Consider the following 17,652-nt stretch of genomic DNA (forward strand, 5'->3'; position numbering starts at 1 on the left):
TATATGTAAGTTAACAAGAAATACTTCAAAACAGACAACAAAAAATGATTTTTATGGCAGCATAACACACGCACCTGGAAGAAAGAGGTCTGAGATGGGTCAAGACCAGTGTTACCAGGAGGAACAACAACATCAACTGGAGCCACCAAACCAACACGAGCAGGTGCTCCAACCTATTAACATATAAATGGAAATGGAGGACCATAAACATACTGTAAACAAGGCTGGAATGAGACATAGTGCAGCTTAAACTTGGAATCAATTCAAACATCAAGCATAAAACATGTCTTCACCAATTAGAATAAATGCAAGACAATTGACGAAACAAAATAAAATAATATTGAGAGCAAAAGCATATACAAACCATATAATGACTTTTTCAGTACAGTTTCAAGTGAAAATGACCTTTTTAAAGACTACAAATATAACTAGTAAAAAGTTCATCTCAATGATTTTCATGCATCACTTGAAGAAACACATCAATCAACAAGCTAAACATACTTTATACATACTCCCAAAAGCCAAAAACATAAGCAAGTTTCATCAATTTACAATATCAAAAGAGAGTGGCAATTAATTTACCTTGTACTTAGCGACTTCCTCACTCACTTCCTTGAGGTCACCCTTGGTGAAGATTAACCCCACATTACCCTATAATAAATCAAACAACAACTTCAGTACAGTTAACTGAGTTACCTATACTATAAAATCAGAAAAAAAGAAACCTGATTATACACATCGAACATACAAATCGAAAAGTTCCTTTACTTTATCTATTACTGTATCAAATTGAATATCAAAAAACAATACCGGAATACTAAACTTCTAAACATAGATTACACCATTGGTGAAGATCAACCCTACATTCCTTTAGTATAAACTGGACAACAAATTCAATAGACTTAATTGAGTACAATACTATCTAAACAAAAGCTTGCTTTATTACTTAATTGCTCGGCCTCTCCAAAAATATTGCCACAACTGTGTAGGATACATCAAGCATACGCTATTTTCGGAGGATACATCATGCACCTGTCTACATTTTTAAGCAACATAGCTTTACTATTTATTGTATCAGATTGGAATATCAACTCTAGTATAAACTGAAGAACAATTTCAGTACAGTTAACTGAGTACTACCTCTACTATGAAAAAAAACATACTTCTATCATTTTTGGTATCAATTGATTAAATTCAATAATTTGAACACCAAATTCAGTACAATTAACACGATTTGAGCATATACATGTATAGAATTAACACAATATCAGCGAAGAGGAGCAAAGAGACTCACAACAAGGAGAGGGATGAGATTCAGGATGGTCTCATTGCCAGTTTTCTCAGCATGAACCCTAATAGTTCTCTTCATCATAGTATTCTTCCCCATAAGAACAACAGAATCACCTCTCAAACCCTTTCTAATACTCTGTAGCTGATTAGATCCAACATTATCAGCAGCAGCCACAAGCACCTGAGTAAAATCATCCAGAAGTTGACACATTTTGGTGTCATAAGCAATCTTCTTCTCAGCCTTAGTTGCTTTAGGAGCCATTTGAACTGGTTTTTTCAGATGAAAACTAACCCTAAAAGTGAAAAGAAGAGATTTTTAGTACAACAAAAAGAGGGCCAAGACGAATTCGAACTTCAGTCAAGGCGGACAGCAGCGGCGCCGTCACTTTAACCTCTTCAATTCAGATCTATGGTTTGCTGAAAAAAGGGGAGAAATGAGAAAAACCCTAAACCTGATTTGCTCTATGAAGTGCTGAAGAAGAAGATGGAGAGTTTATATAGTGATGGGTGATTGAATGACCTAAATTGGACGGTGTAGATTGATTGGGTTTTTGAGGGTTGAGATTGTTTTAGGAAATGGGCTGGATATCTAGATTTGGGCTTAGGCCCAAATTCATATAATCCGTCTAGTTCGTTTAAGAGATTTGACTTAAGTTCATATGATTCGTCTAGTTCGTTTTAGTTTTATTGCGATTGGGCTAGAGTGATATTGTGGTTAACTTACTTGAATTTGGAGGGTGGCGATTATATTGGAAATGGCTAGATATTTAGCGTTGGTTTCGTAATGTTTGGCGTATGTGGCAAAATTGGCAAAAAATTATATGATATGTCTAGTTCGTTTAAGTTCTAGTGGATTTGGGCTAGAGTGATATTCTGGTCAAGTTACTTGAATTTAGAGGGTGGTGAATCTCTTAAAAATGACTCAAATTCACATGATACGTCTAGTTCATTTAAGTTTTAGAGGATTCGGATTAGAGTAAGATTGTGGTTAAATAACTTGAATTTAAAGGGTGGTGTTTCGCTTCGAAATGACTGGATAGCTAGCGTTAGGTTGGTAAACTTTGGTTTCGGGTGGCAAAATTGGCCCAAATTCATATGATTTGTCTAGTTCGTTTAGGTTTTAAAGGATTTGGGCTAGAGTGAGATATTGTGGTTAAATTACATGAATTTAGAGGGTGGTGATTCTCTTAAAAATGGCCCAAATTCATATGATATGTCTAGTTCGTTTAGGTTTTAAAGGATTTGGGCTAGAGTGGTATTGTGGTTAAATTTACTGGAATTTAGAGGGCAGCGATTCTCTTTAAAATGGCTACATATCAAGCGTTGGTTTGATAAACTCTGGCCCAAATTCATATGATACGTCTAATTCGTTTAAGAGATTGACTCAAATTCATATGATCCATTTAGTTTGTTTAAGAGATTACACCAAATTCATGTGATACATCTAGTTCGTAAAAGTTTTAATGGATTTGTGCTAGAGCAGATATTGATTGGTTCAATTTACTTGAAATTAGCGGGTGGTGATTATCTTGAAAATGGACTGGATATATAGCGTGGTTCGACAAATATGGACCCTTCTGGGAAGATGAAAAAATTGATTTTGCAAAATTATTTGTCTTTCATTAAAAAATTAATAGCATAAATATATATTTTATTAAAAGATAAGTATATATATAAATTCAATATATAATAAATGTGGTAAATGAGTCATTATTCAAAGGTTAATGTCATATTTTAAATTTTTTTTTCCTTAAAGAATAATAATTATAAAGTAGTTAGTAGTATAGAGAATTCGAAAATTAAACTAATCCTTTGGCTTATTATTAAAAATAACTAAAGGGGGATTTAATACACCCTCATGTTGATTAACAATTTTGTTTAGAACCAAATTCAATTAGATTATTCACTTTCAGTTGAACTCTCTATTATTTGAATAATAATATAAATTTTGAACCTAAAGTAGGTGTATTGCAGTGCTAATAACAACAATTTTTTTTACCTAATAAATTTGAATTAATCGACTAACAACTAAACTTATCATTATCGTTAATTTGGATTTAGACAAACTTCAATTCAAATATGAAACATTAAATGAATTTTTTTTAAAAAAAAGTCTTACATTTTTGTTTAACATTATATGGTTCACGTGAATTGTTGGTTCAACTTAATAGATTTTCGTATTTACACCATTACCTTGAAGGTTTATAACTAAAATAATCATTTTTTTCATACAGTAAAACTATTTTAATCATTAATTAATTGTAGGAAGTATTAAAATAATCACGACTCTTTTTATATATGAAGAACTAAAACAAGTCCAACCACAACAAAATAGTCAATGATCCAATTACATACGAACAAATCGTAGAAAATAACTAACAATTATTTTTCACGAAAAACACTTTTCGTACACCTTAGAGTAAAATGGTCACGTTTACCATTATTCCCCAAAAAAACGCAATTTTTTTTCTTAATAAAGTTCATCAAATAAGTGTCATGACTATAGCATGAACCATCTCAATCTCCTTACGAATTTTGTCATAGGCAGAATATTAACATTACCTAATAAACAATTACATTAAAAAAATATATCATATACTATCTTGTTTTATTATTAGTAATAAGGCACATGTATTCATGGCTACATATTAAAATTCTTTATATCTTCGTTTAAAAAAATAAAAATAAATTTGGTTAGTTGCATAATTCATGAAAAGCAAAAAAATATTTAAAATTATAATTTTTTTGTTAATAATAATAATAATAATAATATCTTAATTAATTAAGATAAGATTAGTAGTAGATATCTACTTGGAAAAAGAAGTCCAAATTTTGACCTTGTAAACCTAAATAGCATATAACACTATTTACTGTAAAAAAAAAATCAAATCCTAAAAGATTAAGTAATTAATTTCAAAATCTCAATTTTTTCTATAAATAATAATAAAACCCCATAATTTTTATAATCAAAATCTCAACATAATCTGGGATTCTAATAACTTTTTTGACTGTATCTTTTATAATATATATTTTACAGGTACTTCTTTTTTCTTTAAATAATTTTTTTAGTGTATGAATTTTTTTTTTTTGTTTCAAGAGGTATAAGATTTTAATATTTTTTTTGCTGCTGAATTGATTAAGCAAAAAAAAAAATTGTCGATTTAAGTAATGGGTATTAAAAAGATTGTTTTTTTTAATTGATTTTTGCTTTGTTTCTGCTGAATTTATTTAAGTGTATTTGTTAATTTTGATTCAGCGAATTTTTTTATTTATTTATGCTGAATTTTTGTTAATTATTTGTTTGATGTTAAAAAAAAAAATAGATTCAGATCTGTAATTATTGCTAAGAAGGTTTGATTTCATTATCAGTTTTCTCTTTTTGTGTTAAATTTTTTGTTTTTTTAATTTTTTTTTGCTTGTGTTGAAAGATTACTTTTTTTATATATATAAAAAAAAATTATTTTTTTTAGGTTTATGTAATTTTCTCTCTCTTGTTGGTAATGTTTGGTGTCATGGGTCTTGTGGGGTTTTTGTTTTTTCATATTCTATAAATTTGTGTGATTTTTAGCTAATTTTATTTGTATTCATTCTTTTTTTTTCTCTACTAATCAAGGTGATTGATGATTTGGAGTTTAATTTAGTGTTTTTTTTTGTTTTTGTGTTCATCTTCTCAATTTTGGGAATCAAGATTTCAGCTTTTTTGTTTCTTCGATTTCGATTCCTTATACCTCGATTATCGTGTTATTATATGTTGTTTTTTTTTATACTTTCGACTTATACAAGTAGATGTAAGGGTAAGACCCACTTGATGTGACTATACTGAGTTTATACTGTGTGGGATTTTCGTAAAGTTCAATATTTTTGAAGGATTTGACACTCACATCATGTCAACATCTGTTTAGAGTTAGAGCAACACGTAGATGGGAAATCGGTTTCGAAAAAGTTGAACCTGTTATGTTTTAGGGGGGGTTTATTGATATTGGATTGTTGTGTTGAAATCTGTTGTTCTTTTTTCTAAATTTTGATTGATTTTTGGTTACAGAGTTGAATTGATCTGAAAAAATGGCTTCTAATGGGAACAATCATGTATCAACAAAACCACCACCAGAGCCTTCACCTTTGCGAAAGGCGAAATTTTTCCAGGTAATTCCAGTTACCTGTAGGTTGTGGTTGATTGGATCTTTAGTTAGATTTATATTTCGTGTTTATAATAGCCGTTACGCCTCAATCCCAAGTAAGTTTGAGACTGATTCTGTCCATGTGCTCCATTTAAGCCCGTATCAGTCCAATTGTCGAGATTCATCGTGAATTGACTAGTTTTACATTAGTTGTATACCTACTGCAAACCTGAAAATTCACACTGTCATAGCTTTTACATCTCCGTGTTACATCTCCATGTAGGGTCTGTGAAGGGGGTGGTGTGTATGTTTAGTCGATTACCTTACCCCTACGTTGTTGTGGAGGTATAGAGGTTGTTTCTGATATAATGTTACCACTCTTGAACTACTTGAATTCACAGGCTAACATGAGGATTCTGGTGACTGGTGGTGCTGGATTTATAGGCTCTCATCTTGTTGACAAACTGATGGAAAATGAGAAGAATGAGGTAGAGAGTTTTTTTTCGCGCTGATTTTATGCTGTATAATCACAACTTACTGTCTTCTCGTAGGATGGTTAAATAGGAGTGAATTTACATGAACTTTTTTACGTCGTTGCTCAGGTGATTGTTGCTGATAACTACTTCACTGGATCAAAAGACAATCTAAAGAAATGGATTGGTCATCCAAGATTTGAGCTAATTCGCCATGGTAAAACCACTGCTTCTGGTTTTTTTTACTGCTACTCGTTGTCTCTTATGACTCTAGTTTCTCACTATCGTGTTGTTGTTATTGCTTCATATGTCTAGTTGGTGGTTTTGTTCTACCCTCTATAAACTCTACTAGTGGGACTATACTGAGAATGATGTTGTACGTTCATGAACTGTCTTGTTTATATCCTCTGTGTCGATTTTCTTCTTATGCAGACGTTACTGAGCCATTGTTGATAGAAGTAGACCAGATTTATCACCTCGCTTGTCCTGCTTCCCCCATTTTCTACAAGTATAATCCTGTTAAGGTTAGTTATTGCAGAAGTTTCCTTCTGTTCGTCACACTTAGTTGTTTCGTTGCTCTGAAGTAACGAGTTCTGTTGTGTTTTTGTTACCAGACAATCAAGACAAATGTTATCGGAACGTTGAACATGTTGGGACTAGCCAAACGAACTGGAGCAAGGTCGGAATCATCTTCTCTCTGTACTTACTACTTAGTTCTTGGTAATGTACATCCCTCTTATCTCACCATTTGTTGTGCAAAACAGGATTTTACTCACATCGACTTCTGAGGTCTACGGAGATCCACTCGTGCACCCTCAAGATGAGACCTATTGGGGCAATGTTAACCCAATTGGTACGTTTTTTAACTTTATGATATTGAAGTAAGAGCTAGTATTTTCACTAAGAGGTTCGATATATAAAAAGTAAACATGTGAAGAAGCTAAATGAGGTTCAAGTTCAACATCTAGTATATATGACCCCATCGTGCCACAGATGCTCAACGATATATCTTGTATGCTTACAATTGTATGCAAATTTTCAGGAGTTAGAAGTTGTTATGATGAAGGCAAAAGAGTGGCTGAGACTTTGATGTTTGATTATCACAGACAGCACGGAATAGGTAATCCTTTCTTCTGTGAGCACCATATGTTTCGTGTTGCTTCCATCAAAATCTCTTCTGATATGATTGAAAAAAACAGAAATAAGGATTGCTAGGATCTTCAACACTTATGGTCCTCGAATGAACATAGATGATGGTCGCGTTGTCAGCAACTTCATTGCCCAGGCCATTCGGTATTGCTTCTGAATGTTTCTGTCAACTTTGTTATCTTAGCAAGGGACCAACTTTATTTTTGCACACTGCAGTGATGAACCCTTGACTGTCCAGTTACCAGGAACTCAAACGCGCAGCTTTTGTTATGTTTCAGACATGGTAAGAACTAATCTTTGAACGATTTTAACTCTCTGTTACAAAGATGGTGTCTAGGGCCTACTTCCGTGCACCTTGATTATCTACACCCCAACGTTCTGCAGGACTTCCCTTTAACGTTCTTTGAGCCTTTTGACTTACCTTCCTTTCTTGATGAGTAGGTTAATGGCCTTATGAGACTTATGGCTGGAGACAATACTGGACCAATTAACATTGGAAATCCAGGTTAGTTCACTTCCACTTCCTCTCTATTTAACTCGTAAAAAGGTTATACATCATCGTTCATAACTAATTCGATCCTCTATTATCAGGTGAATTCACAATGCTTGAACTCGCGGAGAATGTAAAAGAGGTAAGTAACCCTTTTATTTTAGCAAAGGTTTGAGATTTTTCCTTTTCTCATTCCAATAAGTGAAGTGCTTGAGGATGAACCGAGGGTCTATTGAAAAGAACCTCTCTATCTCTCAAGATAGGGGTAAGGTCTCTGCACAATCTACCCTCCTCAGATCTCACTTTGTGGGATTACTTCAGGAGAGATAAAAGGGTAATCTAGACAAGTACTTTCATACCTCGTATACATAAATAGTGTGTTATCTTGTAGCTTATCAATCCGGAAGTGAAAATTATCACAGTGGAGAACACACCAGATGATCCTCGACAGAGAAAACCCGATATCACAAAGGCAAAAGAGTTGCTAGGGTGGGAACCTAAGGTCAAGTTGCGCGATGGTCTTCCTCTCATGGAGGAAGACTTCCGCGATAGGCTGGGGATTTCAAGAAAGAAGTAAACATCCATGGTTGGGAATTGAAGGAACAAGAGAGTTCACAGAATATATGTTTTTGCATTTTGGCTTTGGTTTATACATGAGATATCAGCTTTTGTTTCTCAAAGTTTCTTTTGTTGTTGCTTTGTCTTTCTGAATGGAAAATAAACTATGTCCAGAATCCATCTTTTATTATTCAAAAATATATTGTTTTTCCCCCATATTTTCGCTTGTATTCGTGGTATCGTCTGACACTAGTTCGTTTAAAAATATTGCTATTTTTTTTTGTCCTTGTATGCTCATTAAAATATGAAAGACTCGTATTGAGTTCAGATGAACATCTTACGTTGAGTGGTCTTTCCATAAGTAGTACAGGAGTCTGTTTTTAACGACTGGTTCTCTCTACATATACATAGGAAAAGTACTACGACAATAACATAGCAACATACTCAGTGTAAACTCACAAGTGGACTCTGGAGATAGGTCGAGAGACTGTTTCTAATAGACCCTCAACTTAAGGAAATATACAAAGGAGTAGCTAGATATATTAAATCATTAACTTATTTACAAGCAAATCTCATTATGTATTTGCACAACACTATCATCACTTGACAGACTTAATAGCCTCCTTCCTTCTGTGAAAACCTTAAAAATTGTACATGTTCAATATCAAATTGTATTACAAAGAAAGTTGTCCATCCAAATGTGGTCTAGTTTTGCTGGAAAACGACTTGTTTCCCTTAAGGAAACATACAACGTTGACAGCTACTTATCGATGGAACAGCAAAATGGCAAGATAGAATGTAGAAAACTGGTCGAAAAAACTGATAGTTCTTTGATGTATCCAGCTCTAAGTTATGACTGATAACACAGAAGGTTAAAACAAAATCTATGCAAAGCAATATCGATAGATACTTATTGGTTGTAAGAATCGATGTTTTACATATCGCGGGAGGAGAAAACAATGATGTTTAAGATAAGCATGAAAAAAAGTTCTAAGCTTCAACAGGACTCTTACTTTTAGGTGTCTTCTCCTTCTTAACTTTCTTTGTTGCTGCACTTTTGGTCTCAGCTTCAGTTCCATCTTCTATTCTGGCAAAGATTGGCGTTGCCTGTGCCATTACTTGACCAGCTTTCAGCCCGCCCCATTTGGTATCACTCTGAAAACAAGATAATCGATCACTCAATGGTTTTGCTAGAAAAATCAGCAAAGATATAGCAAAAGTACGATGTATGTACCCAGCTAACAGCATTGAATTGTTCCTTGGAGTAGCCAAGTTGGGAATATATCCTCAAGCTCAAGCCTGGTGTAATTGGTGATAGCGCGATTGATATGATTCTCATTGCTTCTAATACAACTACGAGATCCTAATGAATAATCAAAGGGAAGAATAAAATATCTTAGAATGCATCGATGATTACTTCAGTGAATTTTATACGAACGAAGTTTAAGGAAACAGCTTGAAGAAAAACCTTTGCTGCAGTTTCAAAAGCTGTGCCGCCTTGCTTGAAAAGAGTCCACGGTGCTTGTCCATCAATGTATAAATTTCCAGCATTACCAATCTCCAGCACAGTCTCGCAAGCTGCTGATAATTCCAAATTTTGATAGTGCACTCGTGCTTTCTCTACCTATAAAGACAACACTTTACATCATCAAACACAAGCGTCTTACGCGGTTAAACTGCATTCTATGTACATCTAGAGGTTAAAAGGCATGCAATAAGAGGAACTAGTCTGGCATAATGTATATCTCAATGCATGAAAGGGGAGACGTGTTTACCAGTTTCTCCACTGCAGCCTTGAATTCGTTTCCTTCTGCCGCAACATCTGAATCAACCGCCAGAGTTGATTGGCAGTTTTTTTTCAGAAGTCCAAGTGTGCGATTTAGAAGATTACCTGCATTTATAAACCTTAGGTCAGACTTAATACCCTTGCCTAAGTTCCAAAAGCTAATCAGAACGAAATGACAATGTAACATATTTTTTAAAAAAAAATTAAGTACCAATTGTATTAGCTAAATTTGCGTTTATCATTCTGATGAACCGTTCCTCTGAGTAGTCCCCGTCATTACCAAATTCTACCTCCCTGAGGAAAAAGTACCTGACTGCATCAGGTCCAAACCTCTGAACCAAGTCTGTTGGCTCGAGTGTATTCCCCAGTGATTTACCCATCTTCATACCATCCTAAAATTTCAAAAAACAAGAGCTAAATCAAATATAAACAGGACTATACGATGAATTAGCATAGCTACATGCTTGCCTATATGTTTTTATCGAAGTTACATAGCTTAAAACAGTATATGTATAAAATGACGTTAAGCAGTCCATAGAGAAAAATACAAAATTATCTCGATCAAAGAAGACTGATTGTATTTGAATAGATTTTTTATCAATCATTGAAACGTTTAATGGATGCTTCTACAAAGCTTCATATGAACGAAGAATTAGAGCAACGTCAGCAGATGTAATATTGGTTGGTATAGTAAGAAAAAACACCTGAAACATATAAGAACTTCATCTACTGTTTTTTATTTGTTTTTTCCTTTCCTTTTTCTTGTAGGGGTGATTGATTAGGAGATGGAATAGGTGATAACAAACTACAACTCAGACAATGTCGAAGAGACAAATCTTCCAAGCTCAAGAAAAATATAGAGTAAAAGTTCCAAATGTAACGTAAATACCTTGGTCAAGAATCCATGACCAAATACCATCTTAGGGAGACCAATTCCTGCTGACATTAACATTGCTGGCCAATAAACAGCGTGAAATCGCAATATATCCTGTCAAAATTGTCAAGGAGAACAAAATCGTTAAGGAGACACATTGATTAGATGAAATTTAGCTAAGCAAAAAGGAACGTCTTCATCAATAAGAGGATTTTGAGAAAGTTCTCTAGCAACAAAAGTACATGAACTATAGAAACTTTCATATTTTATTTCATTTAAACATAAAATAACTTTAGCTTTCCAACGTTGCTTAGTTATGATAACAAGATGCTTTCAGGTGTATCCAAAGAACCATCTAAAATGAGAACTTTGAACATATACAAAAGATATTATAGTAATATCAAACATCTGAGTTTCTTCAAGGTTAACCTAGGAACAAAATCTATAATCAAAGATCAAGAAGATACTGTCATACACCAACAAGAAAAGCACAAATCCAGTGCCACTTAATACTTACGCTTGGACATGAAAGTGGAATGACATACGAACATAATTTATGTGTCTAGCGACGTGCTTAGTTTACCCTTTTTGTATGAGTAACAATCTCCTTATCTGCCAACGGCGACTAGATTTTGTAAGAAACTACCAAGGAAGTTCATGGAACTAAGATTGTTCAAACAAGATCCATAACAACCTCCCCCCACCCACCCACCCCACCCCAGCCCAAACAAGCATTAGCTTATCTGAATTTAAATGTGACTCAAAGCATGGCATACCTTGCCAATTAAGTGGAGCGAGGCAGGCCATCCAGAAGAAATTGCAGTATCTAAACTGGCTAGCTCGCTATCCTCCAGAAGTGCAGATACATAACTGTTTGACCCAAAAAAGAGCAAAAGGAGAAGAAAATGACAATGGAGAGTAAGATACGAGAATGGATGAATGGAACATCATATTCAGGGTAAATAACAATGAGAGCCACTTGCTACTACACTCATAACAACAGTTCAATTACTGAAAAATGTTGACTAGGGCTGCTTTGGAATTTAAGAACCCTTTGCATGCAGCATGTGAGACAAACAGATTCAGAATAGAACTTAAAGCCCTAGCAACATTATGTAACATGCAACTAGCTTAGTTGAATCTATTTTGAAGTACAGGCAGTGAAATTTTCCAAGTTTACTCAAGATGAACCCCTGAATCATATGGGAAAATAACAACCACCGTGTCAAAAAAAATTATGAAAAAAAGTCTATACAGACGTTTTATTTATAAAGAACTATACAGGCACTCTCACAAAGGGAAAACATGCCAACACTATTGAAAAACATAATGAACAGAATCCAAACGAAGACAGAATATCAAAAGGACAAAATATCTATATTTGCACCAGGTGCAAAAGAGAAAGATGACTTACCCCAATAAAGCATCAAACCAGACATATATAGTCTGCTTTGAATCATTAGGAACAGCAATACCCCAATCTACTGATGCTCGGGAAATGGAGAAATCTTTCAGGCCATTTTTAATCCAACCTTGAACCTTTAAATAGACTATATCAATTTTATTTCATAATGTTTTTAAACAAAGATGTAACACAAATTATGCAGGCACTATGACGGTGTAAATTGAGACAGCAATAGGAATAGTATTTCAGGAAACAGTATCACATAGAGCAAATGACGATAGTGCAGTGCGGAAATGAAATTCTTTTCTGGACAAATATCTTTTGGTTTATCGAATAATATAATTCATCTCTAGTGAACCTAGTTTGACTGAACTAATGTCATATCAAAGGAAAATGTGATTTTTCACCTCCGGTTAAATTGATGCTTTAGAAAATCCAGGTAGTGTTCAAATTATTTGCTATGATTTATGAGAAATGAGCAAATTCTAGGAATGAGATGTTTTCCAAACATTGACATTGTTTACATATTTCGCCAAAGTCAATCTCATCTGTATCTTTTCTAGCCTTTGTCGGGTGATATTATGAACCAATAAGGTGCAGAGTTTAAAATGAAAACCCAAATAGATATTCCAATCTGCCTACCTCATTTAGACGATAAGAAGGCTGGACGAAACCAGAGTTTTGCTTTAAAACTTCTTCCAATTGTTGTTGATACTTTGACAATGCAAAGAAGTAATTATCTTCTTTTCTTTTCACACATGGCTTTAAGTGCGTAGGACAACAGTTATCATCCAGCAAATCCTTCTCGTCCTGCAACTCTTCCAATGTTACAAATGGACTGCCCAATAATAAACAAACTAGATTTAGACATGCATAGATTGAATATTTCGAATTCTTTGAGCTATAGAACATTCGTATAATCTCATGTGTCCTTTATTTTACCTATTATACATCAATCTTTTTCTTATATGTAATGGAATAGATTGTAGATGATAAACTTGCAGTAAGCCAGTCCGAGAAATCGCAATTACAAATCATATAGTCTATGAAGTCAATAAGAGGCAATGCTGCAATCAATCACCACGGAATTGCTAGTAAAGTAAAAGATGGAAAGTGGTTTCTATTATATATCAAAAAAAAAAAAACTCATGACTGACTACTCCAAACAACATCAATATGATATTTAGACAACCTCTGCCACAGTGCCAGTCTTTTGTGCATGAATACTAAAAAGAACATGGGAATGTAGATTTATGCAGCTTAAGGGCTCAAAGTCACAAGGAAGTGATTAGAAACTGTGAAACTAGGTTAACATCTTCCACCAAGAATGAATTCTTTTACGGAAGAACCAATCAGTCGAATGCCTCACGCCTAGAGTGACTACTGATTACTGAGGCATGAAAAAAGATGATAGTAAAATTGTATGATCCTGTATGCTCCCTCAGTTTCAATTTGTTTGTTTCAGTTTGTTTGACAAAAATGTCTCTTTTTTGGCAACTCTTTTCAACTTTCCACGTGGCATGTTTAAGACCACAACATTAAAGGACATTTTGGTAAATTCCACATATTGTTAGTTAAAAGACTCCAAGATTCACAAGTTTCCTTTATTTTCTAAAACTGACAAATCGAAACCAGACAGTCGAATTGAAATGGAGGGGTAATACTATAAGGAAAAGAATGCCATATGAAGGGTACGCAAAAGATTTCTTTGGAAAAATAGAATTGAGTTCTCACCTTGTACTCCTCACAGTTGACACAATAAAGTCCCTCATAATCAGCCCTGTATATGTCACCATTTGCAAGAACCCGAGAGTAAAATTCCTTCACAACAGCTTCATGCTTTGGATCAGTTGTTCTGATAAACTTGTCATAACTTATGTCTAACTGCAGTAACAATTGAAGAAGTAAAAAGGCATGACATTAGCTCAATTGATGAGAGCTCCCTTTACATGAACTAAGTCTTAATTTTGAACCCTCCACACCCAATCAAAAAAGAACATTCCAGATGCTGTACTTGAGAGTAAAAACAAATGAATTAGCACTAGTTGAAAAATATACATCTTTCCAGAGAGCTTTATAAGCTTGTGATACAACGTCACAGTGTTCATTTGGGCTAGAACCATTAGCTGCAGCTGCAGTAGCAATCTTCTCTCCATGTTCATCTGTGCCAGTGATGAATATAACTTTCTTCTCAAGTAGCCTCTGCAAGAAAAGGAACTCTACAAACATCAGCCTATTAAAATTGCACACCAGAGTATACTCTGAGGAATCTGACATTATTTTATTTTAATTATGTCCTCCCTTCTACTTAAAAAGCAAAAATCATATCCTGTGGCAGTCTATTCGTTGAGGATGCATCTTTTCATCACAACCACAAGGAAGTTCATCGCTAAGTGAAAAAGGAGGCTCTGATTACCATCTATGCCTAACAAACTAAGTATATGAAAGAGTTCCAAGACTCCTGAATTATATTTGAATAGACAACCAAAAACATGAATAGAGATGGCTTAGGTCAACTATGACATCCGCCCCCTAAATATTATGATAAGACATCACCACAAAAAAGAGGCTATAACCTTGTAACGCAAAGGAAGACTAGGAAATGTACTGAATCACAGTAGGAACAAATGAATTTAAGATGCACTAAAGAGGTAATATGAAGACAGCTTCCGTCTGGAAATTTAGAAAATCAATCAACTACACCTCAATTCAACCTAGTTGGGGTCAGGTAGATGAATCCTCTATATCCGTTCCTCTATATTCTGGCCCATTTCATTCTAATACTACTAATCAATCTGTCTTAAATGCAAATTAGAGGATTTATAAAACTTGGGATTCTCTAAAATCTCACACTTCTCCCAGCACGAACAAACAAGTCTATAACCAAACTAAAAGCCCTCCATAAAATTATACTGAGAATTTAAAATCCTCCCTACGATTAAAACACAAAGTTCAAATCTTCGAAACAAACAATTACAATCTTAAAAGAGAGTAATGTGAGAAAGGGACGCTGTCAGCAGCAATGGTGGTGTAATCACTACAGTAAAGAGGTCGTGTGAAGATAACTTTACTCCGTCAAATTAGATAATCAATCAGCTACACCTCAATCTCACCCTAGTCAGGGATAACTAAATGAATCCTCCATATACATTTGTCTCCTCTTGGGCCGATTTCATGCTAATACTATAGAAAATGATGTCTTTAATGCGACGTAGAGAATTTGTAAGACTAGAGATTCTTTAAAATCTCACACTTCTTTTTTTAAAAAAAATTGGTAAATTATCTCACACTTCTCCCTGCACTAACATACAAGTCTATAACCAAACTAAAAGGAATCCATAAAATTATACTGAGAACTTCAAATCCTCCATAAGATTTAAACATAAAGGTCAAAGCTTTTTTTATTTTCTTTTTCTTTCATAACCGTGGTGTCCAGGCCAAACATAAAGGTCAAATCTTTGAGACCAACACTTGCAATCTTAAAGGGTGTAACTTGAAAACGAGCAAAGGTGTCAGCAACAGCAGTAGTATAATCACTACACTAAAGAGGTAGTCTGAAGATAACTTCACTCCGTCAGATTGGTTAATAATCAATTACACCTCAATCTCAACTCAGTCGGGGACAACTATGTGAATAGTGAATACTATACATGTTTCTTTCACTCCATTCGGTCACATTTCATTCTAATTCTACTAATATTTCTGTCTTTAATGCAAATTATAGGATTAGTAAAACGAAACATTCTCTTAAATCACACACTTCCCCCTGCATACAACATAGACTCCATAAAATTACAACAACATACTCAGTGTAATACCACAAATCTAAGGAGGTAGAGTGTACGCAAACCTTACCCCCTATCTTGAAGTTAAAGAGGTTATTTCCGCTAGTCACTCATCTCAAGGAAAAAACAGTCCATAAACAACATGACTAATCATTATGACCAGTAATTACAACAAAATAATACGATAACCGAGAATTCATACACAAAGCTCAAATTTTTGAAACCAAAAATTGCAATACGATAATTGATAATTCAAACACAAATCTCAAGTTTTTCAAACCAACAATTACAAATCTTAAAAGGGGTATAACCTGAAAACGAGCAATGGCATCAGCAGCAATGGTAGTGTACGCACTCCCCATATGAGGAGGAGCATTAACATAATAAAGTGGAGTTGTAAGTACAAATGAATCATCACCCCCAACCCCATTTGTCAAAAAAACATCTTTATCACCACCACCACTACTACTACTACTGCAAGTGCAGTAAAGGGCAGTTCTTGAAGAAGATGAAAAAAACAATTCTTTGCCAAAACTAATTCGATTCTTGAAAAAATTCTTTCTTGGGTTCAAAGTATTTCGAAAAGGGGTTGACGATAAGAACCAAAAACTGCTCTGAATTGAATGTTGAACTCTACATGCCATTTTTTTCCTTGAATTTGACTAACTGTGAGTGAAAAAAAATGGATTTTGTGCTACTGGGGTTCTTGAATTTGGCTTCAATAAGCTGTGAATAATGAAGAAATTTGGTTTGAGCTCAAAAAAAAAATTTGCAGAAAAGTGAAAAGGAAGAAGACGAACCAAAGCTTAAAGATTAGGGATGGACTTCACACTCCTATAATTATTATTTTTTTTAATGGAGAATAAATATTAGTGAATCTAATTACCAATTGTTAAAAAGTTAGTTTGACATTTTTTTTTTATAAAATGTTGATAGTTATTATTTATGTGGGTCCGCATATCGGTCTGTTTGATTTGATTTTAAAATTTATCAATTTGATTAATTGATTATTGATTTATAGACATGTTAAATCATTAAGAACCTTTAAAATGTTAGCTTATATGTTATTGATTTATCGATTATTGATTGTGATTTGACTAACCATTAATATTTCAAAAAATGAATGATCGAAAATCTCAAATAAAGAGCATGTACATCATGAGTTGCTTCATTGTATCTTGCTAAAAAAGACAACACAACCACGTTGTAGAATAATCGAGAGTTTGAAACTGTAAAAAATAAAAATATGAAACTAAATTCTACGAGAACTTTATATACCGAATGACATAAATATAATTTATTAACTTATTATTGAGTTATCGATTAACCCGTTAAGAAAAAAATTCTATCAATAACCAAATAATAAAAAAATCAAATATGTTATCAAAATCACTAAACCTACTTATTGCCAATGAACCTATTTTATCTTATTTTTTTTAATTCAAATTATTACTTTTGATTCACTAATTTTGTAGAAAACAATAATATATCAAATATAATTACATAATTTAATTCAAAAGAAAATAATCAAAGGAGAATTGAAAAGAAAATAATGGTTATTTTTATAGAATTAGGGAAAGAATAGATTGAGTAAAAGAAAAAAATGTTAATTTTGAATTGGGATAATCATATATAATATCAACTAATAACATAAAATAAATGGAGTAGCTACTGTTTGATTTAATTGTGTTCATAGCAAACGTTTGTTAAAGTTTGCCAGTCGC

General features: G+C 33.7%; 3 protein-coding genes across 11 annotated transcripts in view; 1 reads left to right on the top strand and 2 right to left on the bottom strand.

Annotated features, from left to right (window-relative positions):
- Positions 1-17,652, bottom strand: part of LOC101261521 (large ribosomal subunit protein uL10) — a 61,987-nt gene that overhangs the window by 758 nt on the left and 43,577 nt on the right. For both annotated transcript variants that reach the window (XM_069298630.1, XM_004239733.5), the window contains exons 2-4: positions 1,295-1,810; positions 583-651; positions 75-173 (exon numbers count right to left, since the gene is read on the bottom strand). In XM_069298630.1, the coding sequence (XP_069154731.1) occupies positions 75-173; positions 583-651; positions 1,295-1,552 (426 nt within the window). In that variant the 5' untranslated portion in view covers positions 1,553-1,810. The remainder of the gene's footprint in view (positions 1-74; positions 174-582; positions 652-1,294; positions 1,811-17,652) is intronic.
- LOC101261233 (UDP-glucuronic acid decarboxylase 6-like) lies at positions 4,117-8,294 on the top strand. Of its 8 annotated transcripts, none has more exons than XM_069298623.1 (13): positions 4,117-4,327; positions 5,333-5,433; positions 5,810-5,896; positions 6,011-6,098; positions 6,314-6,405; positions 6,496-6,560; positions 6,646-6,734; positions 6,924-7,001; positions 7,081-7,174; positions 7,247-7,313; positions 7,472-7,535; positions 7,622-7,662; positions 7,912-8,294. In XM_069298623.1, the coding sequence occupies exons 2-13, from the start codon at positions 5,353-5,355 to the stop codon at positions 8,095-8,097; spliced, it is 1,032 nt and encodes a 343-aa protein (XP_069154724.1). In that variant the 5' UTR covers positions 4,117-4,327; positions 5,333-5,352; the 3' UTR covers positions 8,098-8,294. The 8 variants fall into 8 exon arrangements, with proteins under 8 accessions (XP_069154724.1, XP_069154727.1, XP_069154729.1 ...); XM_069298626.1 differs by lacking the exon at positions 4,117-4,327 and adding an exon at positions 4,345-4,389; XM_069298628.1 differs by lacking the exon at positions 4,117-4,327 and adding an exon at positions 4,387-4,462.
- LOC101260937 (methionine--tRNA ligase, chloroplastic/mitochondrial) lies at positions 8,680-16,792 on the bottom strand. Its single transcript, XM_004239732.5, has 12 exons — positions 16,240-16,792; positions 14,202-14,345; positions 13,878-14,027; positions 12,786-12,953; positions 12,153-12,277; positions 11,515-11,608; positions 10,754-10,852; positions 10,076-10,256; positions 9,854-9,969; positions 9,547-9,702; positions 9,313-9,441; positions 8,680-9,233 (listed from the first exon to the last, which is right to left on the bottom strand). The coding sequence occupies exons 1-12, from the start codon at positions 16,570-16,572 to the stop codon at positions 9,069-9,071; spliced, it is 1,860 nt and encodes a 619-aa protein (XP_004239780.1). The 5' UTR covers positions 16,573-16,792; the 3' UTR covers positions 8,680-9,068.

This window comes from Solanum lycopersicum, chromosome 5, assembly GCF_036512215.1.
Source record: "Solanum lycopersicum chromosome 5, SLM_r2.1".
NCBI lineage: Eukaryota > Viridiplantae > Streptophyta > Magnoliopsida > Solanales > Solanaceae > Solanum > Solanum lycopersicum.